This window comes from Lagopus leucura, unplaced genomic scaffold (assembly GCF_019238085.1).
Source record: "Lagopus leucura isolate 7727_CA_CO unplaced genomic scaffold, USGS_WTPT01 Super-Scaffold_100038, whole genome shotgun sequence".
In the NCBI taxonomy this organism is placed as follows: Eukaryota; Metazoa; Chordata; class Aves; order Galliformes; family Phasianidae; genus Lagopus; species Lagopus leucura.
In genome coordinates, this window is record NW_024962287.1 from 106 (window position 1) to 27656 (window position 27551).

The 27551-nt window shown below is 44.8% G+C and overlaps 1 protein-coding gene across 2 annotated transcripts; it reads left to right on the plus strand.

Moving 5' to 3' along the window:
* The first annotated feature begins 4336 nt into the window (after nucleotides 1-4336).
* GCFC2 (GC-rich sequence DNA-binding factor 2) lies at nucleotides 4337-27009 on the plus strand. Of its 2 annotated transcripts, none has more exons than XM_042883489.1 (18): nucleotides 4337-4619; nucleotides 4954-5064; nucleotides 5436-5585; nucleotides 6144-6338; nucleotides 7172-7257; nucleotides 8196-8311; nucleotides 9903-10089; nucleotides 11038-11161; nucleotides 14215-14293; nucleotides 15325-15437; nucleotides 18002-18201; nucleotides 18760-18907; nucleotides 19114-19235; nucleotides 20247-20323; nucleotides 21634-21700; nucleotides 24863-25009; nucleotides 25300-25424; nucleotides 25858-27009. In XM_042883489.1, exons 1-18 carry the CDS (start codon nucleotides 4337-4339, stop codon nucleotides 25970-25972), a joined length of 2445 nt encoding a protein of 814 aa, XP_042739423.1. In that variant the 3' UTR covers nucleotides 25973-27009. The 2 variants fall into 2 exon arrangements, with proteins under 2 accessions (XP_042739423.1, XP_042739424.1); XM_042883490.1 differs by having other exon boundaries at nucleotides 18763-18907.
* Nucleotides 27010-27551: the final 542 nt, after the last annotated feature.

Consider the following 27551-nt stretch of genomic DNA (forward strand, 5'->3'; position numbering starts at 1 on the left):
GTGGAAGTTTGACACCAACCCCTGTTCATTCTTTGATAGGTGATTTGAGCTCTTGTCAACCGAGCAGAGCCGGAGCAAGTAGCGATGCTGGGCTGTATGCTTCCACCAATGGAGAGCTCGCAGGAAGCACAAGTGGCTGTGGATCAGCTGACAGCCTGCCGCATAACAACAGTGACGGACACGAGGAGCTCATCCAAGTTCAAGCCCTCATTTCTCCCGGCTCTGCTGAAGATGCTGACCTGAGCCTGCCAGAAACCACAGGCACCAGCCTGGACTGTGACCCGGTGCCTCTGCAGTGCAGCCCAGCCCAAGCACAGCCTGAATGCCCCGACAGCAGCACCTCCTTGCAGGAGCAGGTCAGCATCACCGAGGAGCAGCAGAGCCTCTTGGAGGGGGGCTTAGAATCAGGCCTCTGAGCCACTCTCTCCGTGAGCTTTCCATCCAAGAGAGGGCGATACCCTTCTTTACCTGGACTTCTCACACCCTCCTGTCTTTTCCTTTAATAATAAAATTATTATTTTAAATATTATAAAATATTTAATAATAAAATAATAAAAGCACACTTGTGCTCACTCAACACCTTGACTGCCTGTGGAGTCTTCATTCACGGGGACTGGGATGAATGCAACACACAGCAAAGCACCTCAGCTTGCAATGCTGAGGCTGTGGGGTGCGTGAATCAGAGCTCCAGGCTTGTTCCCGTTTTGTCTGGCTTTGGGATGTCTGCAGCTCCCATTTGGTACGGTAGCAAATAATCTCTAGCATCCTGGATGCTGCTCATGATAATCCCAAGCTTCCTGGCGGTGGCCTTGTGTTGCTTTTCAGGGCTTTTTGATAGATTGTGATGCCTTGGCTGCTCCCTAACACCTCTCTCCTCCTGCCTTGCCCATTCTTGACTCCCAACCTACAAGCTGGCCATGTAGGTCATAGAATCGTAGAATCGCAAGATTGGACACAACCTGCAAGATCACCTGGTCCAGCCATCCTCCCATCACCACTGCCACCACAAGCACTAAACCAGACCTCGTAGCTCCTCCTCCAGATGCCTGTTGAACACTGCCAGGTGCGGCAACTCCACCACTCCCCTGTGCAGCCATTCCAGTGCCTGACTGCTGTCTGAGAGGAAAAAGTTCTTCCTTATATGTAACCTAAACTTCTGGTACAACTTCCAGCCATCTCCTCAGGTCCTGTTTGTTTCCCTGGGAGAAGAAGCCAAAGCCCTCTTCATCACAACCTCAGGACCCAGCACTCGGCCTTGTTGAACCTCATCCCATTCACTTCAGTGATCCAAGCATATTTAGATCCCTCTGTAGGGCCTCCCTACCCTCAGGGAGATTGACATCAGCTCTGAACTTGGTGTCTTTTGCACACTTACTGAGGTGCACTCAATGCCCTCATTATAACATCAATAAAGATATTAAACAAGATGGTCCCCAGTACCGACCCCTGGGGGACACCACTCTTGACAGGTCACCAGCTGGACTTAGTTCCACTAACCACCACCTACTGGGCACAGCCCTATAGTCAGTTCCTTATCCAAAGAAGTATATATCTGTCCAGGCTACGGACAGTTTCCCCAGAATACTGTGAGAGACCGTGTCAAAGGCTTTGCTGAAGTCTAGGTAGACTGCATCAACAGCCTTACCCTCATCTACCAGTCTGGTCACCCAGTCATAGAAGGAGATGAATTTGGTCAGGCACGACCTGCCTCTTGTGAACTCCTGCTGGCTGGGCCTGATCCCCTGTACACCATGCACATACCATGTGATCCCACCCAAGATGATTTGCTCCATAACTTTCTCTGGTACTGAGGTAAGGCTGACTGGCCTATAGTTCCCCAGATCCACCTTACAGCCCTTCTTGTAGATGGGAGTCACATCGGCAAGCCTCCAATCCTCTGGGACCTCACCAGTTAACCAAGAGCGCTGGTAGATGGCAGAGAGTGGCTCAGCAGTCACCCCCACCAGCTCCCTCAGCACCCTGAGATGGAGCCCATCCAGTCCCATGGACTTGTGACAGTCCAGATGAGAAAGAGCTCTCTAACTGTCGCCACCTGAATCACCAGGGTGTATTCTGCATAGCGAACCAGACTTTCAGATCAGGGCATAACATGCCCTGAGGATAACTGATCTGCCTATTAAAGGCAGATGTAAAGAAGGCATTGAGGACCTCAGCCTTCTCCTTATCCTCAGTGGTCACACTCCCCGCTGCATCAAGTAAAGGATAGAAATTCTCCTTGGTTCTTCTCTTACCATTGATGTATTCGTAAAAGGATTTCTTATTCTTTTTCACTGCAGTAGCCACAAGTTCCAGCCCTGGGGTGGGCACACATTGCTGGGGAGTCCTCATGGTGATGGAGGCCAGCACCACCCTGCAGGCAGCAGCACCAGGCAGACCTGGAGGCAGCTGAGCAGCATGGCGCTGTGTTGCCCAGCATGGTGGAGGCCCAACCGGTAACGGGCAGAGCCCACCACACCCCCATCCCATCTGATGGGGTCTCCCTGGGGACAGGGCTCCCTGCAGCACTGCAGATGTGTGGGAGAGCGAGAGCACAGCAGCACAAGCCCCAGCTGCGTAGCAGGGCCTGATCTGCATCCCTGCCCTGTGTTCACCAACAGGAGGAGGAGCAGCAGGTGAGGAGACATGGGCTTGCCTTCTGGACACAAGTGTCCCCTCCCTGCCCTGTGGCCAGCTGTCAGGATCCTGGCAGTGGGCTGATGGCCTGGCCCCTCACAACAGCCAGCAGAGCTCCCAAAAGGCCCCTCTGGCACTGTGTGGGACTGTGCTGCTGTGAGGTAGGGACGCATCTGGCCTGCCTCATTCCCAGCCCTCTTCTGCCCCACAGGACCATCTGCCTCCTCCTCATCTGCATGTAGCTGACTGTTGTCTCCGTGCTGGGTGCTGCCATCCTGTATGCCCTGTGCTGTGACCAGGAGTTCTTCCACCATCCGCTGCCACAAGTGCTACCACAGCTGATGTATGCTGACATGTCCTACTATACCAGCAAAGCCGTATGTGTGGTCAGCAATGGGCTGCTGCCCATCCGACCACCCCAGTCAGCTCAGAGGGGCACAGTGTTGGGAATATCTTATCCTTTTCATTCCTACAATGGGGATAAGGTCCCTCCTTTGCTTCCTACGGCAATCAGGAATACTTTAAGTTTAAAGCCCCACCTGTATAATCAGTGGAAATTAAGATGTTACAATCACAAAATAACCAAGAGAGTTAGGCAAAGTAGATTATGATAACAAAAGAGAATAAATGGAAGGCTTACCCTTATGCTGGGCTCACCACAAAACACCAGAAGGAGGGATCTCCAGACGAGATCCTTCCCCACTGGTAGCCAGCTCTTAAACAGCTCTAGGAGAGGTGCAGCCAGGCTCCACCCCTTCCTGCAGCACAGCTGCATTGCCTTCACCTGTGCTCCTCTGGCTGACTCAGTGCTCGCCTCAGGTGGTCAATCAGAGGTTCAGGCCGTGACTCAGCAGTTCCCATACACCCCACCCATGACGGAGATCATAAAGTGAGACCTGTGAAACAGAGAACAGAGGTTCAACTAAAAGGAAATGAGATCTTGTTTGTACAGTTGTTTGGGTTTTTTTAAAATTCAAGTATGCAGAAACCCTTTATGGAAAACAGCAATTCCAGAGCTGCAACACATGGTCAGCATACTAGCGCTACCTAAGAGCTGATCAAAGCATTCCAAGAACAAGGCAGTAGTAGGGAAAACAGAAATGCACACCAATCCCTAGGAGATACAACTTCTTTAAACCAGTTACATACTGCCCAGGAAGAGCAGAGATCACAATCCCATAGCACAGAAGGAATCATTCACCCTACAGCCCAAAGAAGGTGGTCTCCAGGTAGATAGAGATGCTTCCCTTCTGGCTGCCAGCCCTTAAATGAGGTCAGGGAGGGGTGGAGCCAGGCTCAGCCCCATCTGGTGTCACAGGTGCATTGCTTCCACCTGTGCTCACCAGCTGCTCCATCACCAGTTCAGGCCATGTCCTCACAGTCCCCATTCAGGCATAAAGAAGAAAAACAGTATTAAAAAAAGAGTAATGACCTGTAGGCAATTGGATCTACGAGCTCTAATGGTCCACATATTTTGATTCCAGCCTGTCCTCAAAGGCACTTGGTGACCTTTCTAATAGACAAGGGAGCGCAGCCTTCCCCCCGCCCCCTGCCCCTCCGTCGTTACTCCGCAGCCACGCCCCTTCGCCCTCATTGGTCGGCACTGCCGCACGCACCGCCCCCTCCCCGGCGGTTGGACAAGGCGGGGCTTTGCGTCATCGCGCACGCGCTGTGCGAAGGCTGCGCGCGGGGGGATCGGGAAATGTTCCGCCGGGCCCCGCGCAACTTCCGCGGCCGGCGGCGCGCGGCTTCCAGCGGCAGCAGCTGCGGTAGCGACGGCGAGCGGGGGTCGACCTCCGCCCTACCGCCGGACCGCGACCCCGATGAGGAAGCGGAGTCCGGGGAAAGCGACGGGGACCGCGGTGGCGCCGCCTCGTCCTCTGAGGGGGCCCGAACCGCCGCAGAGCGACCGCTGCCCTCGGCGGAGCCGGCGCGGGGAGCTGGGGCGGTGCTGAGCTTCGGGAGCGACGAGGAGGAGCGGGGAGGTGGGCGATTGGGGGGGGGTAATTAGCCCCGGGGCGGCGTGTGAGTGCGTGCAAACGACAAAATTAGTAGGTGGATAGCAGGTCTGGGCAGCTTGGGGGGGGTGCCCTGTGTCAGTGCGTTACATCTCCCCTGCCGTACTGAGAAGACGTGCCGGATGTAAATTCAGTAGTGCTGGATCTCGAGTGACAGGGCTGTAGAATTAGGAGATGTAGTGCAGCTGAAGGCTCAAAATCTGTGCTGAGTGCGTGTATCAGGATTGTGTGCTTTACACTTACGTGCCCGTATGCTGCTGGCTTTTTTAGTGTGTTACTCAGAACCATTCTGTCTGTCCAGGTGATGAGGGAGTTTTTAAAATCAAAAAGCCATCCTTCAGTGAAGTGACGTTCAGAATTCAAAAGAAGAAAAGCCTGCTGTCCGCTGGGAGCGAAGTTGGTGAGAGCAAAAGTAAGTCCTTTTTAAGTTAAAAAAAAAAAGCATTAGTTCTGTAAGAACATCATGAAATGTGTACGAGTGTTGTGCAAATACTGCTGTTAGGTGTCTTCTGTCTGTTATTTGATCTTCGGGTTTTAATATGAATGTGGGGAAAACAGGATCAAAGCGTGGAGATTCTTCTTGAGAAGATCTGGGTCTGCAAAACCTCTGCAGCAAATCAGAGGTGGTGGGACTGGGATAAATGTGTGCGTCAGCATTGCGTCTTTCAAACCTTTCAAAAAGCAAAGCTGTGACCTATCAGGGCGCAGATCTGATGGCATCTGGGAGCTCTTATGCAGCTTTTGTACATATAACTGTGGTCGTATTTTTTTCTCTTAAAACAGAAATACCTCAGTTGGAGCCTGGGACTAGCAACGCTAAAGGTGCTCAAGAGGTAAAGGAAGAGAGTTATTCTTCACTAAGTGAGGACTACAATAGCACAGACTCTGAAAATGAATCCAACCCATCTCAGAGGAGGAAGGATTCATCACCAGGTCAGTTTCGTGGACATTTTTAAGCATTTTTAGGACATTTTAAAGTTGTTTATTCTGAGTCAGGGCTTTCTTGAAAGAATAGTTGCAGTTGCTTGGTGTTTTTGGTTGCAGGTGTTTGTCATAATTTTGTGTTAGCTTCAGGAAGTAGATTAGAAACTTTGACCGTTTATACTAGAAGAAATACAAAAGCAGCAAAAAATTATTTAATGATTCATAATTAACTTTGAGATAAAAATTAACTTCACTGTTTTATTAGTGAAGTTTGAATTCCTTTGTTAACTCAATTGGTGTTGTAGTCTTGATCTTTTAAAGAGCTGGAAAAATGACAGGATGCTGATCTATTTGAAAGAAAAAGGTCTGAGGCTTGTTTTCAGGTTAAGAGCTGTTTTTTAAGGATCTCTTTCCATTTTTTTATATTCAGTATGGTAAGCTTCTAAGAAAAATATTGTTTTCAACTCAGGATTGTGCAGTGAACCTGTATTGTGGTGGTTGTTGACACTTGGAGTGGCAGAGCGCTGCTTTCCGTCTTTGATGAGGTTTTGTTCCTCTTGCATGCAGGCTGTATGGCAGCTGCTTGGGGGAGGCGTCCTCTGGCCAGGCCCCAAGCAGATTATCTCCCCTTGGATGTTTCTAATGACCGTCAGCCGCCTTGGAGGAGAGGAAGCAGTGATTCAGAGGATGAGTCTGATATGAATAATCTCCACTTTGTTCCAAAAATGAGAACGCTTAGGCAAAGGATGGCTGAACACATGGGTGAGTTTGTGCCTTTTCTCCCAGAGGCCGTGTCTTTCTTCTACTGATGTCTGCAAGAACATGAGCCTCACCCACTAAAGAGTGCAGTGCAAAGTTTTGCTCTTGATCTTGACAGAAGACCATAAAGCTTGGTCTTTGGGGTTTGTATGGGGTGTTATCCTGCTTTCCGTGCACTGACACTACGACTGTTATTGAAAAGGGGTAAAAACAAACAAACAAAAACCAACCAACCAAAGTAACCCAGCCATTTGGAAGTAAGCAAACTTACTGCATGTGAAGTGTATGTGGCTTTTCTGTTGCTTCTTAACTCATCTTGCTGTTTGTAGTTTCACTCACAAAGCACTGGTTTGCCAGGCTTGTAGACCAGTTGCTTTCTTATTTGGATAATGGTTGTAAGTAATGTGTAGATATGATCTGATTCTATTGCCATAAATGCTATGGAGAAACTTCTGTCTGTAGTAGATTGTGCATTTTAGTACACTGAAGCATTTTCTGTGTATGAGGTCCCCATGTTGTAGTCTAACTGTATTCAAAGTCTCATATGATAAGCAGGTTTTTTTTGATACATTTGATCTTTGTTCTTCTGGTACTGCAGCAATCTGAGAAACTGTTGAGTAAATGAACATGGATTCTGCAAAATCCAGTTCCCATTTCCAAATCTTCCAGTTTGAAAATGGTCTTTGTGTACAGGCTTTTCATCTGCTGTCATTTGTTTCTAAAACTTGTAATGGCTGTGGGAAGCATTATTGTTTTTGAAGGAGGAGGTTGGGTAAGGAGTAGGGAAATATGTAAAGGGCATAATGATGTGTGCTAATGATTGATTTAACTTCTAGTGCCTGTGAGTGATGAATCAAGTGAAGATGAAGCAGAAACAAAGTGGGAAGAACAGCAAATTAAGAAAGCCGTCAAACTCCCTCAGGTGATATATGTGCTCTCCTAACTGTTGAAATTTACTATTTGCTTACAGGCAAGAGAGAGAGATTTTTTTTTCTGTTAACTAATTGGCAAGAATGTTTTTTCTGATGAGCTGGAAGTTTTGGTTTTGGCTTGAATCTTCTGTATCAGACTACGAAAACCTGAGTTACCAGTTCTTATGTCAGAAGGGAAAGGTGTAGAAATTACTGCATGCCAAATGGAAATGGTTAGAGGATTGGGAAGATTGCTGCTGAATTTCAAATCCAGTATAACTGGGTTCTTAGGTCCTTGTACTCCTTTTGTTTCTGGAAACCCCTTTATTTTTGCTGTTCAGAAGATTGCAGAAGTTCCTAGTAACAGACCTTGGTCATGGACTTGATTACTTCAAGTCATTGTATTTGGGCTAGGTTTTACCTTACCAACTCCTTAGAATGCAGAATGTCATTTAATTTATATATTAAAATGGTTGGATGTGTTTTGTGTTTTTTTTCTTAGTTATAATTACATCAAGCTAAGTGGTCAGAATGGAAGTTCAATCTTTATCTTGGCTGTAGTTTATTTCTACTTTTTATATTTAAGATAGTAATACTAGTGTGGTTTCAGCCATCGGTATCGAACCATTATATATTGCTGGAAGCTATTGATGTCCAAGAGGAGAGCTGCTTTCTCTAAATTACAGATTGTTTTGTACTGATGGATGTGCATGGTGTATGCATTGGTACACTATAAATACACAGCTTTTTATATGTGCAGTTTTTGTGTTGTACAGAAATCACCCAATTTGATCATTGAAATATATATCTTTTTATTATATGTTTTATGCCTTCAAATGGTATGTTTTGTTGATCTCTAAAGCTGCAGAGGCAAATCTTACATCAGTTGTGTATCAACTTATATTTAATTTCCATAAACTATGTATTGAAAGTGTTGCAATTCTCTTAGGAAACTTACAGTGATGCTTCCCTGTGTAAATCTCAACCAGCTAAACCTATGTGTGGTCCCTGTGTTTCCTTACCACCTGTGAACTTGGAAACTATAAAAAAGCAACTGACTGAAAGGTAAATACTGCTTTTAGTGTTATTTTCTGAGACTTATCCTTTCTTGTGAATATTGAAGGATTTGGGGGTTAGCTGTGTATTGTGCTTATTGTAATATTCAGCATTACAGATTTTAACTTCATCTGGCAGTGCTTTGTTGTAGGGGTGTGTTTGGACTTGCCAAGCATTTTATCACTTGTAAAAATCTGCTGCTTTATGCTACATGCTAGTAGTTCTTAAAGGAGTGCAGGCACAATGCTTTGTTTGTCCAGGCAGGAGGACTTCACTCGGGGCAGGTAGGGCCGTCAGTCCTTCTGTCGCGGTTCTCGTTAGCCTGTTTAGACAAGGCAGGGGGCAGCTGAAATGTGCTGGGTGGAGGTGGGGACTTCCAGGGTAGCGTGTGAGAAGGACAGATGGGGTCAGGCGTCCGAAGCTGCCAAGAGAGCCATCACCTCTCAGTGCTGATGCAGCCAGAAGCAGCTGTTCTGATCCGCTCAGACCAGTGACATCATGCAGCTGAAACACAAATGTGTGCTGTTCACTTGTGTCAATCTCTGTGCATGTATACTTCTTGTACGGACTGCTGCTGCCTTCTTTGTGTTCAAAGAATTGCAACTGAAGTGGACTAAATATGTCTGTGGACTTGTATGCTTTTTTTGGCCTTGATCAGATGAAAGCAATGAATGAAATGAAGTGGCAGTTCAAGTGCAATCAAATGTGAAAGGCTATCAAGAGTGCGAAACCTATTTGGAAAGTAACAAGAAGGGGAGGGAGGACGTGTCTGCTAGTAATAGCTTGGTAATATTAAGCCTTAGAGATGTATATTTAATGTCTTAAATGCTGAAATAACTTCTAAAGGCTGTTTTTTTTCTTTTCTTTTTTTAACTTCTGGTGCAATGGAGAACATCTTAATTGAACTGTTTTCATTGAAATCTGTTCTCTCCTTCAGAGAAGCAAATTAAATTAAAGTCTGCTTCTGGGTTCTGTTAAGATCTTTCTCAAACAGAGCAAACATATATGAGATACCAAAGGAGATTTTATTTTATTTTTTTAAGGAAAGAAAAAAGATTTGTAATAAATGTAAGCTTTTCTGAGGTATTTCATTTAATAACCAATGAGAGCTGTAAGCATAGGTTTTTGGGTTATAAGGTTAGTAACAGGAAGTTTCAGATGGTCTGTGCTGGGTAATGAGCACCAGGTAAGTGCTTATGTGCTTCTGTCGCTGCAGCTTGAATGGAGTTGGTATGGACATACTGATGTATGCTGTGGTTCTACCCACATCAACTGGGGGAGTGTCTGTTCAGTGTGGCATCGCTAGGCTTGCCTTATTACGTTACTTAGGAGCATGTTGAGGAAAATGGGTAGAATGTCAGTGGGGTCCTTCAGAACTACCACTGCGGGAGTGATGTTTGATGTTTCCAAAGCATGGATCTTGTCCACTCGCAGTGCTTCTGCAGATGTTGTGGGTGAGTCTTGCAGTTCTTCTTTGCTCAAATGCAGGTGCTATTATCAGGCAAAGATTTTGTACTTTGTTGTAATTGGAAAGTGTTCAGAACTGCATTATCTGTTAACCTGTCATGGTTTTAATGGTCTGAGTGTTTTCCTTTTTTAGGATAACATCATTGCAGGATGTGCACCGTGCTCACCAGAGGGAGTATGGAAAATATGTGGAGGACATTGAAAGTTCAAAGATAACTGTCCAGGAATTAGAGAAGTCTTCGGATGCTGCTATGAATTACAAATTCTACAGGGGCATGAAAACATATGTAGAAAACTTAGTAAACTGTTTCAATGAAAAAGTATGTATGTTTTCCTTCCCTTCCCCTCCTTGCCACCCATTTCTTTGAGATGATAAAGTTGCATTCTGTCAATGTAAGAATGAGATTTCTTGTTTGGAAATGATGATGAGAGATGACCAGTTATAGATCAGTTCTATCAGAAACTTGAGTGTAACAGGAAACAAAAGGAGAAACAGACCACCCCTCACAGTAACCTAAAATGATTAAGTTAGTATATGTACACTGACCTGGGCTGGGGGCTCACCTGGATTGCGATGAATAAGAACAAAATGTTAATGGAAGTTTTCTTCAAGTGTAGTAACTAGAGTGTCCCAAAGCTGTATGAGAAGTGGGACGTACATTCAGTTTTGGGATCTCAAAATGTATTTGCTTTGCAACATGTGACTAGTAATAAGGATTTTGCATTAGGTTTGAGTTGGTTTTAGGTGAGTTGTGTGAGGATTTGTCTACATTATCTGCTGTATTGCTTTCCTAAACTGCAAACCTTAAGTATTTAAAAAAAAAAATAAAAGGTTGAAGTTGGAAGATGCTGCTCAAAGTTTGACCTCGATGAAAGTAGTCTTACAGAAAGTGCTGTCAAATCTAATTAATGTCAGTTGTGTTGCAGCCTGAGAGTCTTTTCTGTGTAACTTTGAAGTGTACAAGTGTTGGTTGATATGCTTCCTCTGGTGGCTGGGTGTACAAAGGCAGATTGTAAGCAGACTGATTACACCAATAGTGTCCTGTTGAACACTTTCTGATAGGGTCTGAGGTAGTCTTGTAGTAGGCAGTTGGCCTATTCAGTTTGTAGTTTTCAGTCTTGAACAACCTGAAGAACTCCAATGAGCAGGTTCTTGCTTTTCAGTCTTTAATACTCTTGTTCTCACTTCACCGTCATGTTTGAAAGCCAGTGGAAATTGTTCTTTCATTTTGCTTTTTCAAACCTGATTACTGTTTACCGTATTTCAGCTGAAATACATAGATGAGCTAGAATCTGCTGTACATGCACGTCTTCAGCAACGAGCCACATCAGCACTGAAACGAAGGCAAGATGACCTGAAAATGGAATCTGCTTATATGCAGCATCTGGCAGGTTAGTGTGAAGTTACAAATTACTTTCTTATTGAAGTCTCTTTCTTGAAGTAGAAACACAGTTAATTTTTGGATTATATTTCATGTTCATGTTTAATCTTTGCTCCCTCTCTGTTGTCAGTAGGCATATTGTGCCCAGTACATTAGTTGAACCCCTCTCCTAAGTAAGACTCATAGTATCATTTTTTTGTGGTATAATAGTGAGTACAGCATGACCAAATGCTTACTCAGTTTTGAATTACTCATCTCAGTGGTTGCCTTTCAGCACTTGAAAAGAAAAATGGAGTCAGTTTTCTAGTAGCTGTTAAGCAGATGGAGGATCCTGTTCTATATGAATATGTGAAAAAGCAGTGCGTTTACTTGGTGACATCGCTTGACATTAGCGTTCTTAAAGCAATGTGTGTGCTTAAAATGCAGATTTCAGACTGGGCAGTTATGTGAAGGGAAGGACATAAAGAAATAAAAGGTGAAGGACTGTTTGTGGATGCCCCATCCCTGCAGGCATTCAAGGCCAGGCTGGATGTAGCTCTGGGCAGCCTGGTCTGCTGGTTGGTGACCTGCACACAGCAGGGCGATGTTCAACCTGTTTTTGAATAAAATAAGATTTTATTCAAAACAGAGTCTGTCTTCTTGTTACTGTAAGGAAAATTGCAATTTTCACATCTTGTGTTTTCTTTCCACGCTGATGTGTTGTTTGTATGTAAAGTGAGTCTTCACCTGTTGCTGTTTAAGGAAACAAGCAGAAAATCCACTTTAAACCTGTTTAGGAAAGCAAAAAACAGTGTGCTAGGAGCTGCAGTGAGCAGTCAGAGACCAGATGCACCAGTTTGTTGTAACTGCCACTGGTGGATTCATATTTCTGAACACACAGGATAAAGTGCTGGTGAGCGAAAACTGTCTGCATGTATAATTTTGTAGTGCAGTGTCTGAGAGCAGGTGTTAAGAGGAGAAGAGTACTTGTTTTAGTAGCTGCCAATTAAATACTATTTTCAGCTTATCAGAAGTGAATCTGTACTTGAATGTTTAAGAGAGCTTTTAATTGTCGTGTTCCTAGTTGTATTCAATGGAAATGGGTTGAGAACTGGCTGACTGGCAGAGCACAGAGGGTCGTTGTTGGTGGTGCAGAGTCTGGTTGGAGGCCTGTAACTAGCGGTGTTCCTCAGGGGTCTGTGCTGGCTCCGGTCTTGTTCAACATCTTCATCAATGACCTTGATGAGGGGATAATGGCCACCCTCAGCAGGTTTGCCGATGATACGAAGTTGGGAGGATTGGCTGACACGCCTGAAGGCTGTGTTGCCATTCAGCAAGACCTGGATAGGCTGGAGAGCTGGGCAGAAAAAAACCGGATGAGGTTTAACAAAAGCAAGTGTAGAGTCTTGCATCTGGGGAGGAATAATTCCATGCACCAGTACAGGTTGGGGGATGAGCTGCTGGAGGGGAGCTCTGCAGAGAGGGACCTGGGTGTCCTGGTGGACGACAGGTTGGCCATGAGCCAGCAGTGTGCCCTTGTGGCCAAAAAGGCCAATGGCTTACTGGGGTGCATTAAAAAGAGCGTGGCCAGCAGGTCAAAGGAGGTGATCCTCCCCCTCTACTCTGCCCTGGTAAGACCTCATCTGGAGTACTGCGTCCAGTTCTGGGCTCCCCAGTACAAAAAAGACAGGGATCTCTTGGAGAGAGTCCAGCGGAGGGCCACGAAGATGGTGAGGGGCCTGGAGCATCTCTCCTATGAAGAAAGGCTGAGTGAACTGGGTCTGTTCAGCATGGAGGAAAGGAGACTGAGAGGGGACCTGATCCAGGTCTATCAGTATCTAAGGTGTGAGGGGCAGTATGGTGAGGCCGGACTCTTTTCAGTGGTGAGTGGAGACAGGACAAGGGGAAATGGCCAGAAACTGGAGCATAGGAAGTTCTGCACAAACATGCGCAAGAACTTCTTTACAGTGAGGTGACGGAGCACTGGAACAGGCTGCCCTGGGAGGTGGTGGAGTCTCCTTCTCTGGAGATGTTCAAGACCTGCCTGGATGCCAACCTGTGCTACCTGGTGTAGGGAACTGCTTTGGCAGGGGGTTGGACTCGATGACCTCTGGAGGTCCCTTCCAACCCCTACAAATCTGTGATTCTGTGATTCTGTGATTCTGTGAAATGCTGTTTTTTCTTATACTGCAGTATGTCAGTAGGGACAACTGGTTTTGTATCTTGCGTGTGCTTAAGCCAGTGGACACTGGTACAGATGAACTTGCTTCTAGTTTCTACTTCTCTGTTGAACTGAGGACTCAGCAGGGGTGATTTGGGACATACAAGGGGACACACAAATAACAGGAGACAGCGGGGAGCTGACTGTTGAAATCTAAATGCAGTAACATGTAAATTTTGGAACTAAGCCCCGATAGCTGCTCAGTTCACTGCATGGCTTCGTGCTCAACATGCAGGCTCAGTCCCCACACTTGCCTTTTACACTGTTAGGAACAGACTGTGGTAGGCACTGTTCACTTCCATGCAGGACTGGGGAGCAGTGAGCTGGTATTTCATCGCTTGTTACAAGCTGTAAAGCAAACAAAGGTGATGTGGAGCCTTTATTTGGGATACTGTAGAACACTACAGGCATTATAGAACAGGAGGGCAAAAAAGAATTGACTGATAACTGGCAACAGCTCAAAAAGAGTGAGCTCAGGGATATAGCCCTTTCTGGTTCTAACTTGTGTGCAGGTGAGGGGGTGCAAACCATGCACCATGCAGACTGTGCATGTGCTCTGGGAGGTGCAGCTGGAAGCATCACAAAGAAGGGGAGAAAGGAAGGGTGAATCTGGGGTCCCTCCCTCTGCTCACTCAGGTGCTCACCTTACTGGCTCCGGCTGTGACCTGGTCAGTCCCCCTGCACGAGGGAGCAGCCGCATCTGTCCTACAGTTCACTTACAATATTGACTGTACTTTACACTGGGCACTGCTAGAATTTTTCATCAGGAGGTTTTATTTACTTTGGTTAGTTGCCACATGAAGAGCAGAAGCAGAATCAGTGTTCTGCATTCACCTCTTTGTCTTGTTCCTGTCTTCTGGTAGCTGGGAATGGCAAACCAACTTCTGATGGACTGGAAAGTGATGAAAGGATGAAGCTTCTGAAAATGTGTGAGCATCGAAGGTAGCTATTATGTATGATAGCATTATCTGTAATTAATGTATATTTGCTTCCTGTCACACAGGGATGAAGGTGAATCTGTGGGGTTACTAAGGGAGCTTGTACACACATATGCAAAAGCTCAGGGTATTTGGAAACCATCTGTTTGTTAATGGGGTTCTCTTCATGCTGATTGAAATCTGAATGTTAATAGGTATTATTAATGTAAAGTAAGTTGAAGTGAGACTGTTCATGAAACTGAGAGTAGATCTTCCCTGCTGCTAGAATAAATAATATTGTGACTGTATATAGAAATACATTCTTGTGATTGTTGCATAGATAACAAAAATAGGCAGGTGGTATTGCTGCTGCTGGGGTGGCAGTGGGTGCAGCAGAACATCTAACCTGTGCTCTGTTATCAGTGGAGGCCACATGGTATGTTTTGAATGTCTGTGTTCAGTCTGCTGCTGACCTGAAGTGAATGGGAGCTCTGAAACTTTCAGTTGCATTGGTGCCTTGACTCGTAACTGTTTTGATACAGTTTAGGACTTAAGAATTTTAATGGTTGAAAAATAATGTAGTAAAACTTTGCTTGAAGCAAACTGTTAACCTTTAATGTTAAGTGATGTCAATAACTACATACAAGATCTATGCTATGCAAATATGTGTAAATATAATTTTCTCATGTCAGATGCAAACTGTTGATTTTGCAGGCTCTTATGGTACGTGGTGCCAGGACTGACATTTTTGAGCCCCTTGGATGCAGTCACAGTTTCTGTGCAAGTTGTTGCATAAGCAGTGTAGAACTAAGACAGACTGCTGAGAGCAGTGGTTTCTTGTACACTATTGGGGATAGTAAGAAGTTCCATGTCAGTGTTTGGTGTTTCAGGTGGGAACCTTACTGTTACAGTCTGTGTCTCTGCGGTGCATAATTCTGCTTCCTGATTGCGTTTCCTTAGGCTATTGCTCTCACCACATGTTTTTGGTCTATCATTGAGCTTCCTTTTGTGTATGTATGCGGGGAATAACTCACCTGCATTCACTACAAAATGCAGGGCTTGCAGACGGCAGCTGAGAGAACGTTCACAAACAGCTGGTCACCACGAAGGCATGTCGAGTGATGATGAACTGACTGTGACGGAGTTGGCTGAATTCCAGAAGAGCAGAGGTTGGTCAGTAGATGAGAACAAAATTCCTCCGATGTTTAGAAGGATTTTCAAAGGAAAGTGAAGAAATACTCCTTTTGAATGGTATACCCTTTATTTTCACAGAATCACAGAATTGTAGGGGTTGGAAGGGACCTCTAGAGATCATCGAGACCAACCCCCAGCATAATTCTACAGCATAGAATTAATGCATGTAAATGATTCTGACCAGTGACTTAGGAAGAACAAACATGATTGTAGGCTTCTTTAGTGTGATCGTTTTTTTTTTTGTTTGTTTTTTTTTTTTCCAAAGTTGGAATGTATTTTAAATTGAGATTTTAACTGCCCTGAGTGAGCAGGTCATGAGGAGCTGGGAGAGGCATGATGCATATTTTCTGAATAACAGAAGAAGGATTTTCGTGTCTGAGATTTTAAGAGACATACAAAATATGAAATGTAATGGATATTTCATAGAATCATAGAATCACAGAATCACAAGGTTGGAAACGACCTATAAGATCATCCAGTCCAACAGTCTCCTTATCACCATTGCCACCACAAGCACTAAACCAGACCTCGCAGCACGTCATCCAGACGCGTCTTGAACACTGCCAGGGATGGTGACTCCACCACCTCCCTGTGCAGCCATTGCAGTGCCTGACCACTCTCTAAGAGAAAAAGTTCTTCCTCATGTCCAACCTAAACCTGCTCTGGTACAACTTGCGGCCATTGCCCCGTGTGCTGCTCGTTGCCTGGGAGAAGAGGCCAAATCCCTCTTCACCACAGCCTCTCTTCAGGAGGTTGTAGAGTGCAGTGAGGTCTCCCCTGAGCCTCCTCTTCTCCACACTGAACAATCCCAGCTCCCTCAGCCGCTCCTCATCAGCCCTGTGCTCCAGACCCCTCACCAGTTTTGTTGCCCTTCTGTGGACACGCTCCAGGACCTCAACATCTTTCCTGTAGTGAGGAGCCCAAAACTGAACACAGCACTCAAGGTGCAGCCTCACCAGTGCTGAGTACAGGGGATGCTCACCTCCCTGCTCCTGCTGGCCACACTGTTTCTGATGCAGGCCAGGATGCCGTTGGCCCTCTTGGTCACCTGGGCACACTGTGGGCTCATGTTCAGCCGAGCACCAACCAACACCCCCAGGTCCTTCTCCTCTTCACACTCATCAAGCCACTCACCCCCAAGCCTGTAACGCTGCATGGGGTTGTTGTGCCCAAAGTGCAGAACTTGACACTTGGCCTTGTTGAACCTCAGCCCAGCGGTTCAGCCTGTCTAAACCCTCTGAAGGGCCGCCCTGCCCTCAGGCAGATCAACACCACCTCCCAGCTTGGTGTCATCTGCAAACTTGCTGAGGGTACACTCAATGCCCTCGTCTAGGTCATCAGTAAAGATATTAAACAAGATGGGCCCAGTACCGACCCCTGGGGGACACCACTTGAAACGGGTCGCCAGCTGGACTTCACTCCATTCACCATGATCCGCTGGGCACGGCCCTGTAGCCAGTTCCTTACCCCAACTGTGTCTATCTGTTTGACCGTGTCAAAGGCTGTGCTGAAGTCTAGGAAGACTACATCAACAGACCTTCCCTCATCTATCAGACTAGTCACCCAGTCGTAGAAAGAGATGAGGTTGGTCAAGCACGACCTGCCTTTCATGAACCCGTGCTGGCTGGGCCTGATCCCCTGCAGTCTGTGCATATGCTGTGCAATCTCATCCAAGATGATTTGCTCCATAACCTTCCCTGGTACTGAGGTCAGGCTGACAGGCCTGTAGTTCCCTGGATCCTCCTTACGGCCCTTCTTGAAGATGGGAGTCACATCAGCAAGCCTCCAATCCTCTGGGACCTCACCAGTGAACCAGGAGCATTGATAGATGGCTGAGAGGGGCTCAGCAATCACCCCTGCCAGCTCCCTCAGCACCCGAGGGTGCAGCGCATCCAGTCCCATGGACTTGTGACAGTCCAGATGGAGGAGGAGCTCTCTGTCTCCACTGGAATTGCTGGGGGCACATTCTGAGCAGCGTCCCAGACGTCCAGATCGGGGCATAAAAAGCCCAGAGGACAACTGAGGCTGTTAAAGGCAGATGTAAAGAAGGCATTGAGGATCTCAGCCCTCTCCTTGTCCTCAGTGACCACATTCCCTGCTGCATCAAGTATAGGATGAGAATTATCTTTGATTCTTCTTTTCCCATTGATATATTTATAAAAGGATTTTTTATTGTCTTTTACTGCAGAGGCCAGCCTGAGCTCAAGTTGGGCTTTCGCCCTCCTAACTTCCTCCCTGCATACCTTAGCTACTTCTTTGTAATCCCCCTGTAATTTCTTCTTTGTAATTTCAATCCAGGCAGTTGTTCAGAATTGCAGAAGTCTTTTTGTTGTCTTCTGTATTATTTTTTTTCTGAAAAAGGCTTTGCCAGAGTGCTGGTTTTAAAACCCATTTTGGTGTAAGAGGTGTGAAGGAGGAAACACAAATGCTGTTATCATAAAGATATCTCTTACGTTCTGTAGATGCATAAACTGTTCAGCTTATGCCTCAATTAATTCTGTGGTTGTTTCTTTTTATTCCTATTGGATATTATCCATAGATAACGTTTTAGAGGAGAGTAGGAAAATCTTTGAAGATGTCCATGAAGATTTTTGTGACATCAGAAAAATCCTGTTGAAATTCCAGGAGTGGAAAGAGAAGTTTCCCGACTCTTACGGTGATGCTTACATCAGTTTTTGCCTGCCTAAGCTTTTAAATCCATTAATCAGAGTTCAGTTAATAAATTGGAGTCCTCTTGAGGTAGGTGTATCACCAGACTTTATTTTTGTGAAAAATTTTGTGTGCGTTTGTGTATTATTATATTATCTAGGCTTCTGTGTGGGCAATGCTCTGCTGTGTTTCTGGTCTGTGCCGTCTTTGGACACTTGTTTACTTGTCTGATGCACTCATCTTGTCAGTTAACAAAGATCTGTGGGTATTTCTGACAGCTCGAAGTATGACAGGATATTTGCAGGGAAGACTTCTGTACAGAAACTTTGCTGTGGATTCTAGAGGCATTCCAGAGCTTGATAAGTGTTTTAACTAGAAGGAGGACATCTTTTCCCCTTGTCAGGTTGCTTGTATATGAGTCGCTTGCATCTTTATTAATGCGGTGTTGTTTGCTGACATTTTGACAACCCTACCTTCTGAAATCTAGCTTTAAATTCAGTTTTAGCTTGCTGCTTTGGTCCATTCGGTGATTAGAATCCATGTAAAATTGTTAAATGAGGATCTTTTGGTATCATTGGATGTATTTTTGCATGGAGTTTTTTCTCTCAATCCTGACCAGCTGAGCAACTAATAGGAATGATCTTTCAGCAGAATTCTACAGACTTGGAAGAGATGCCCTGGTTCAGAGCTGTGAAAGAATTCAGTGATGCCAAAAAGTCATCTGAATCAAAAAGAGATCCTGATGAAGAAGTTTTGCCCAGAGTGATTGAAAAAACTATTCTGCCAAAAATTACAGGTACAGTAAGGTTGTCTTGAGAATGTTTACTGCAGCTAGCTAATCAAACCTTAAATAAGTGGTAAATGTAACTCTTAACATAATTTTACAATTACTTGTTGAGGTTACTGTGAATGAAAGGTTTAGCTTTTTGAGTGTTTACTTCCTTGAAAGCAGAGCAGATAGCCACTTGGATATCATGAATGAAATAAATTCCTATTTTTCAGCATTTGTAAAGAGTGTGTGGGATCCTTTATCAACTTCACAGACTGAGAACCTTATACAGCTTTGCCGTAACGTGTTTGAACAACAAGTCCTGTCCAGAAGTGAACGCAGTCAAGCAAGACAGGTAAAGGCTGTTGTGGTTATGGGGAAGGAAGTTCTTGATCCTGTGTGTGCACTTTCTGTGCTTGCTTCTGTGTGCCCCTAGGATGATCTCCTGAGGTTGTTCAGTTCTGATTAATTTTTGTCGCTGTATAGTCAGAAAACTTAACATTTCAGTATTCTGAAGATTATGGGGCACGGGGTACTCCTGAGACAGGTGTCAGTCTGTGCTCCTAGAAAAATTGTGCCTGTCCCTGTCAGAAATCTATTTGAAGACTTAATCATCTTGCTTTATCACAATAAAAATTGTCAGAAATTTTATACTAGCACGGAAGTATCCTTTAAAATTTGATATTTAAATACTAGTAGTATTCCAGTGGTCAGCTTGGTTTGTTTTTAGCCCTAACATAGACAGGGACGAGAAAAACAAGGAATTCTTTATTCTCCCAGCAAAAATGGGAAAAAAAATCCCAAAATATGAGTTAATGGTTAGGAGAAAGGCTACTGCACTTATCTTGGTGATCATGTAATAATTACTTTATGGGAGTTTTCACTGCAGCATGCCCTTAGCCCAGTTCTGCTTTCATTCTCACGTAAATCTGGGAGTTTATGTAGTGTAATGTAGGTGAAACTAAGTTGGTGTTTAGGCCCTTAATATGAAAAGAAATAACAAACGTTTTTGCAGTCACTGCTCTTGACTTCAAGTAGACAACTTGAGGTAGGATTCTGTTTGCATAGTAGCCATGGTGTTTTGTTGTGGTTTTTTAATAGAACTACATAGCTGGAAAATACTTGTTATCCAACAGGATTTTATTTAAAAACAAAAAAAAGATGGTTAGAGCTGAGAGTTGTTCACAAGTCTTTAATGTAGCCACGATCTTAGTGTGTATTATATACAATGTCACTTCCATTCAGCTCAATTAGCATTTTGCTTTTCCACATTAACAAAATAAGTGCCTAAAATTGTTGTAAATGGACCAAATGTTGTGAGGATGTGTTAATATTTTTCTTTTCTTTTCTTTTTTTTTTTAAACAGGATTTGATTAACGGGGTTGTCCTGAGCATGACGAAGTCTGTAGAGGAGGATGTCTTTATCCCTGTGTATCCTACAAGGTAAGATGACTCTGGGAATTTTTTTTGTACTTTTAAAAATTTTTATTTTTAGTCACAGAATCATAGAATTGCTCAGGTTGGAAAAGACCTCAAAGATCATCAAGTCTAGCTGCAGCCTAACCTATTTTTTTAGCCTTTATTCTATTTTTCTGTGCCTTTTCCCCACAGGCGTAGGTGAAATATATTGTAGGCATCAATGAACAAGTGGAGCAGATGTGCCTTCTGCTGTTTTGTTATAGGAATAGTTACCAAACATTAATGTTTATGAACTCTTTCTGACAAGAGCAACTCTGCAGTCAGCTTCATGCTTTTTTGCTCCTAAAACTAAAAGCTTTCATAAATGGAAAGATTTTAGTTTTAGTATAATCAGTTTAGCTTCTAGTACAACCGGAGGCTGGTTTTGTGATATTAGAGCAGCTGAGGGCTCGTGTTATTTTTGGTGGTCTGTTCCCCCTTCTACTCTTGACTCCTCCTTTCTTTCCTGAAATAGTTTATATTGCTGATGCTTACTGCTTGATTACAGAATCACCAAGGTTGGAAAAGACTCACAGGATCACCCAGTCCAACCATCCACCCACCACCAATAGATCTCACTAATCCATGTCCCTCAACACAAAATCCAAACGTTCCTTGATCACCTCCAGGGTTGGTGACTCCACACCTCCCTGTGCAGCCCATTGCACTTCCTGACCACTCTTTCAGATAAGCAGTATTTCCTAACATCCAGCCTAAACCTCCCCTGGCTCAGCTTGATGCCATTCCCTCTAGTTCTATCACTGTTACATGAGAGAACAGGCCGACCCCAGCCCACCACAACCTCCCTTCAGGTAGTTATGGACAGCAATGAGGTCTCCCCTGAGCCTCCTCTTCTCCACACTAACAATCCAGCTCCCTCAGCTGCTCCTCATAAGGCCCCATTGTGCTCCAGACCCCTCACCAGCTTTGTTGCATTTCTTTGAACATGGTGCTCTTAGAGAGAGGATAACTAGTAAGAGTCTGGTAGATGTGGGGTTAAGATCCAGCTAGGAGAAAAGTGTTGCTAAACCTGATGCAGCATGTTTGTGTGGTTACAAGCAGTGTTGTTCTGGTCAGAATCCATTAAACACAGACTGGAGTGTTTCCAATTGCAATTCCTGTGGGTACTGTCATGAGTTCAAATTAACAGCTGTTTCCTTAGATCTTTATTCTGGCTGTCACTGCTGAAAGAGTTCCGTAACTGTAATTCATCAGTGTTTAAGAGATGAACTGTCTGTTTGTCTTATTTCAAGGACAAACAAAACCCTTATTTTACCTTTTCTTTCTCTGACCAGCGCTGTGGAAGACAAATCATCACCATGTTCACAATTCCAAGAAAGACGGTTTTGGTCAGCTGTGAAGGTAAAGAAACAATACTGATGTTCTGAGAAAATCATTTCAGTTGACAGTAGATGGTAGTCTTTGAGGAAATGTACCTTAAGTCTGCTGTGTGTGATGACAAGGCCATGGTTGTTGCCCTGCGTTGGCTCCCTGCTGACACATTGCACATCCCTGTAGAAAAGTCGGGGAATGGGGGAATGTTGAGGACTTTCCATATTCACTCCTAGGGTGAGCTGTTGTGTAAGGGTTTGCATGGACAGATGCAGAGAAGACAAGAGGGAGCTTAATACTGATTCAGATGCCCAGCAGAAACAAAGCAGACAAGTTGGACCATCTTGACCATGGCTGTCAGGTGAGGTCCCGAACGACTGGAGGAAGGGTCATGTCACTCCCATATACAAGAAGGGGAGCAGGGAGGACCTGGGGAACTACAGGCCGGTGAGTCTCTCCTCCGTGCCTGGGAAGATCATGGAACAGATCCTCCTGGACAACATGCTCGGTCACATAAAGAATGAGCATGTGATCCGAGACAGCCAGCACGGCTTCACCAAAGGAAGGTCATGCCTAACTAATCTTGTGGCCTTCTATGATGGAGTGACGGCATTGGTGGACGAAGGGAAGGCGACCGATGTCATTTACCTGGACCTGAGCAAGGCCTTTGACATGGTCCCCCACCACATCCTCATCTCCAAATTGGAGGGAAGTGGATTTGATGGGTGGACGACCCGATGGATGAGCAATTGGTTGAAAGGCCGCAGACAGAGGGTGGTGGTCAATGGCTCTATGTCCAGGTGGAGGCCGGTAACAAGTGGTGTCCCCCAAGGGTCTGTCTTGGGACCGGTGCTCTTTAACATCTTTATTAATGACATCGATGAGGGAATTGAGTGCACCCTCAGCAAGTTTGCTGACGACACCAAGCTGAGTGGTGCGGTTGATACGGTGGAAGGAAGGGATGCCATTCAGAGGGACCTCGACAGGCTGGAGGGCTGGGCTCGGGTGAACCTGATGAGGTTCAACACGGCAAAGTGCAAGGTTTTGCATTTGGGCCGGAAGAACCCCAGGCACCTGTACAGGCTGGGAGGAGCGGTCCTTGAGAGCAGCTCGGCAGAGAAGGACCTGGGGGTCCTGATGGACGAGAGACTGAACATGAGCCAGCAGTGCACTCTGGCAGCTCGAAAGGCAAATGGGATCCTGGGCTCCATCAGGAGAGGGGTGGCCAGCAGGGACAGGGAGGTGATTGTCCCTCTCTACTCGGCTCTTGTGAGGCCCCATCTGGAATACTGTGTCCAGGTGTGGAGCCCTCAGTACAAGAAAGACATTGAGATTTTGGAAAGGGTCCAGAGGAGGGCGACTAAGATGATCAGGGGGCTGGAGCACCTCCCCTATGAGGACAGGCTGAGGGAGTTGGGCTTGTTCAGCCTGGAGAAGAGAAGGCTGCGGGGTGACCTCATGGCAGCCTATCAATACCTGAAGGGAACCTACACCCAGGAGGGGAGTAAACTCTTCAAAAGGGCTGATAACAGCAGGACTAGGGGAAATGGTTTTAAGTTGAAGGAGGGAAGATTTAGGTTGGATGTTAGGGGGAAGTTCTTTACTAGGAGAGTGGTTAGGCCCTGGAACGGGCTGCCCAGGGAGGTTGTGGATGCCCCGTCCTTGGACGTGTTTAAGGCCAGGTTGGACGGGGTCCTGGGCAACCTGATCTGAATGTGTATGTTTGGTGGCCCTGCTAGGCAGGGGGGTTGGAACTACATGATCCTTGGGGTCCCTTCCAACCCGGGTGATTCTGTGATTCTGTGATTCTGTGATTCATCTTCTCAGATTGTGTATTGCCTGATTTAAACGCGTTGTCAAATAATGCATGTTTGTAAAAGAGAGACCGGTGGTCTTTCACTGTGGATTGAAGTTCTCTCCTTTTAGTTTGTTTTCCATCTTTGCTGTCAATGTTCTCTTTAGGAGTGATGTGTAAAATAGATTTAAATGTTCTTGTATCAGGTACCTCAGGTATCTGTTGACAGTTTGCCACTATTTTTTTCTGGAGTGAAGTCATGAATTATTTAATCCAGTGTAAGAAGTTCTGCAGGTCGTGCATTAAACTCTTTAGGTCTGTTCAGCAGCTTATTAGAGTGACTTATCTGTGTTTGAGACTGCTGTTGTGCAGCCCCTATTTGTGCTGTCTTTCAAAGCAGGTGATCATCTGTAGACTCTATTGGGAATGGCCTGTAAGGCAAGCCCAGAAATGGTATGGCAGAGCTCAAATAAGGGGCTGGGCAAGAGGTGGGATGGGAGCTATTTTGATACAAAAGTACAGCTGATGAGACTTTGATGTTTGTGCCATCATACAGTCTAACTTTCGTAGCAGCTCGTGGAGTCAAAAGGAAGTGTCCTGTCAAACACTCAGAGAAATACGCAGTAGCCATGGGCTTTGTGACTGCTTTTTGACTGGTGACCTGAGATCACGTACTGTGTGTGTGGGTGAAACACCTCGAGCTTAACAGTTACCTTGAAATTCTGTATTGAGGGGAAACCAGGGATGTTCTTACGCTGGGCTTAAATCTTTTTAAAGTCATTTTGACAGTGATATGGGTAACTAAAGACAACTCTTGCTAACTAATAATACTGACATCAAATGCAAAAGAATCTTTTTGCTGCTGTGGACCAAGGCTACCAACCTTATCTGTGTTAGGAGGCTGATGGCATGTAATCTTATGTAGCAGATGCAGTAGTGGGTGGTTTGTTTGTTTTTTTTTTCATTCTGTCACAAGATTCTCTCAAAGGTTCACTTAGAATTGGATCTCAGTTGCTGCTTCTTGCTGGGCTTGGTGTCTTTGTACATGAGTACACCTTCAGATTTGACCACTGGCTTTTCTCTGCAAAAATACAGCATGATTCTTTTCTGTTCTTGGGTGTTAGCAAATTGGAAGGGTGACATGCTCTTTATTTCCTGGGGAGGTGATGTGTGTATGTATTAGGGTACAGCTCATAGCACATGTAAAATTAATCCACTTCAAAATACTATTTATGATACGTAGCTTTTTAGTGGCTAATTGGCAGTAAGCTTGGAGGGAATAAATCCTATTTTTTGAGTAGTGAAATTGGATGATGCGGTATCCTTCAAGTTCAACAAAGAGGTTTAACACACCTCCCGCCTCCAAATATGCGTGTTCTGTGTCTTCATTTCTGCAGCTGCTCTCCAATGTTCTGCTTTGGGATGGGATTGTAGAGGAAGACGTGCTCCGAGATTTGGGACTCAGCAAGCTGCTGAATCGTTACCTTCTTCTGAACCTCTTCAACACGCCACCAGGGCCAGAAAACATAGAGAAGTGTAAAAAGGTAAGTCTTATTTCCATGGGGACAGATGTAGTCTGAAGATGAAATATAATTATTTGACATTTAATTTTTTTTATGACCTTGGTGTATAAAAGCATTTTAAAAGCCTACGAGCCAATGCTTGCTTTGGGAATAACTGCTAATAATGATGATCCTGTTTTTTGAAGAATAAACACAACCAATAATAACTGAACTAGCCAAAAGGAGAATTCTCTGTCAGAAGTGGTGTGATTTAGTCTTATTGGAAGTCTTTTCTTTTTTTAAACCTTCCAACACACTGTCTGGGAGAGCAGGTGGCTGCGTGCTTCCCAAAAAGGTGGTTCCAAAATCTTGGAAGTGGCTCAACTCTCCCTGAGTTACGGAACTTCTGCCAGCATTTGCTTCAGTGTGCACGTGTGCTCCACAGGAACAACCACAGGTACGAAATCACACTTTCTTTGGGATGCAGCACTTCCTCATGTACTTCATGCTGATATTTCTTTTAGGGACGTGGTTCAGTGGGCATGGTGTTGATGGGTTGACAGTTGGACTAAATGATCTTTGTGGTCTTTTTCAACCTTATTCTACGATTCTTAAATTCCTCAAGTCTCACCAATTCAACACTTTCAGTGATGTACTTCCAACATCTACATACAAAAGATGCAATCCATGATGTAAAATGGACTGCTTTTACAGTACTAGTTCAGGTTAGTTTGAGGCTCTGGATGTTGGGTGCAGTTAGTGGTCAGTGTAGCTAAAAGCACCAGATGACAGCTGGGTAGAATTCTCTGCCTCTCTTTTAAATAGACTTCAGCTTTACTAATTTTGAAGTCAGGTGTGAATGTGCTGCTATATCAACTTTTTTTTAATAGTGATGAAACTGAAGAAGTTATTCTCCTGATGGTGAAAGTCAAGGCTCTGTGTATTGCTGAAGAGTTCATTGAAGAGTACAAACTGGAACATCTGAGATCTGTGATCAGAAAATAAGGATTTCTTTGAAACAGCAGTTCTTTTACTGAAACGACCTGATGCTCTCTAAAAAAGTGGTAATGTTTAATTAGTGGACCCTGCCCACAGCTGTTTTTCCAAACGTGTTCTACTACCATCTGCTCCTAGATGGAATCGCAGTCATCAGTGTGAAGCGCAGGAGTTCTGCAATGAACAACAAGGCCTGAGTGCTTCCTTCTTTGGGGAAGGAGGACTGGAATAAAGAGGTGCCTGTAACGTTACTGCTGCTACTGTGCACACAGCTTCACAAGCTGTTTTCAGCTCCATACCAAATCACTCTGACTCGGAGTCACTGAGCTCTTAACTCCTTCCCCACTTAATGAGAGAACTCTGCCAAACTCACAGTGAGGTCTGTTTCACTCAGCAAGCTTGTCATAGCTTTTTGATTCTGGCACAAAAGCAGGAGGTCTGTGTGCAGGGAGGAGTTTGATCTGTGAACATCCTGATGGTAAACGGGTGTTCAGGAAGGTAAGAAGCTGCATAGGAGAACATCTTAACATCTATCTGTGTCTGTTCTTCTCCAGAGTGTGGTCTGTAGTGGAGCTTTGTGCTTGACATACAGACTGCACTTGGTGCACGGACCTGGAGTTGTCACACCCTGATTTATCAGACAAGCAGAAGAACAACTCCAGTTACCTTCTAGTAACTGACTTTCTAAGGAAGTCTTACTTTGGCTTCCCAGTAAGACACCTCATTTCATTGTACCCATGTCAGATTTCTAATGTAGTATAACTTTGTATATGTGCAGTAAATATTACTGCTGCAGAATAAAAAGGATGCTTTATTGTAGAAACAGCAGTGCATCACAAATTCTAAGTTCATCAGTGCCTGTTTCTCTGAAATGTTATGGGTCTAACATTTAACTCTTGGAGGCTTTTATATTCCCTACGATTTTTCTATTTTTTATGACAGAATATATATTTTTGTAAACTATTTTAACTGTAAATAGCATTGATCTGTGTTACAGACAAAAAATGACTTAAAATAAAAGCAGAGCAATTATTTTGAAGAGTAAAGATATTTTTGTGTTAATAAGACTTCTAACATTTTCAAGTCTTGAACATATGGCAGTAATGTCATGTGAAGCATGGATAAAAACTTTGGCACCACTGGCACTTCATTATCTTCAGGAATTGGGAGTGCTGTGGTAAATTGTGTCCTCCTACTTTCCTGAGTGCAAAGGAAATATAACTGCTCAGTAATTAGCTCGAGCATGTGATCTCACTGCTTGCTTTGTCTCTTCTCCTGCTTCCTCATTCATGTTGCAAGTTGCTCCTGAAGAAATTATCCTGTGTTGCTATGAAACTGGAATAGATTCTATCATACTTCACCTGTAGGTGCTTCTTCCAGTGGCTGCAGACATCACTTGTCATCACTCGTAAGCAGGGGAAGGCAATTTTTACTGGAGCTCAGACCCCCATCGCAGCTGAGTATCTTGAGAACCTACTGTGCCGTGGGGCGCTGAACCTTACCCCCGCTCACACGACCTCATCTGACTAACTGCTAATCTGGCTTCATTCTTTCAAACTGGTTTCAGAATGTTTGTATTGCTGCTTTG

Bases quoted from the DNA above. Each gene is read 5' to 3' on its own strand.
- GCFC2 (XM_042883489.1), top strand. From the start codon at position 4,337: ATGTTCCGCCGGGCCCCGCGCAACTTCCGCGGCCGGCGGCGCGCGGCT. The intron at 5,586-6,143 runs GTCAGTTTCGTG...TCTTGCATGCAG, and splicing joins GAGGAAGGATTCATCACCAG to GCTGTATGGCAGCTGCTTGG. The intron at 7,258-8,195 runs GTGATATATGTG...CAATTCTCTTAG, and splicing joins AAGCCGTCAAACTCCCTCAG to GAAACTTACAGTGATGCTTC.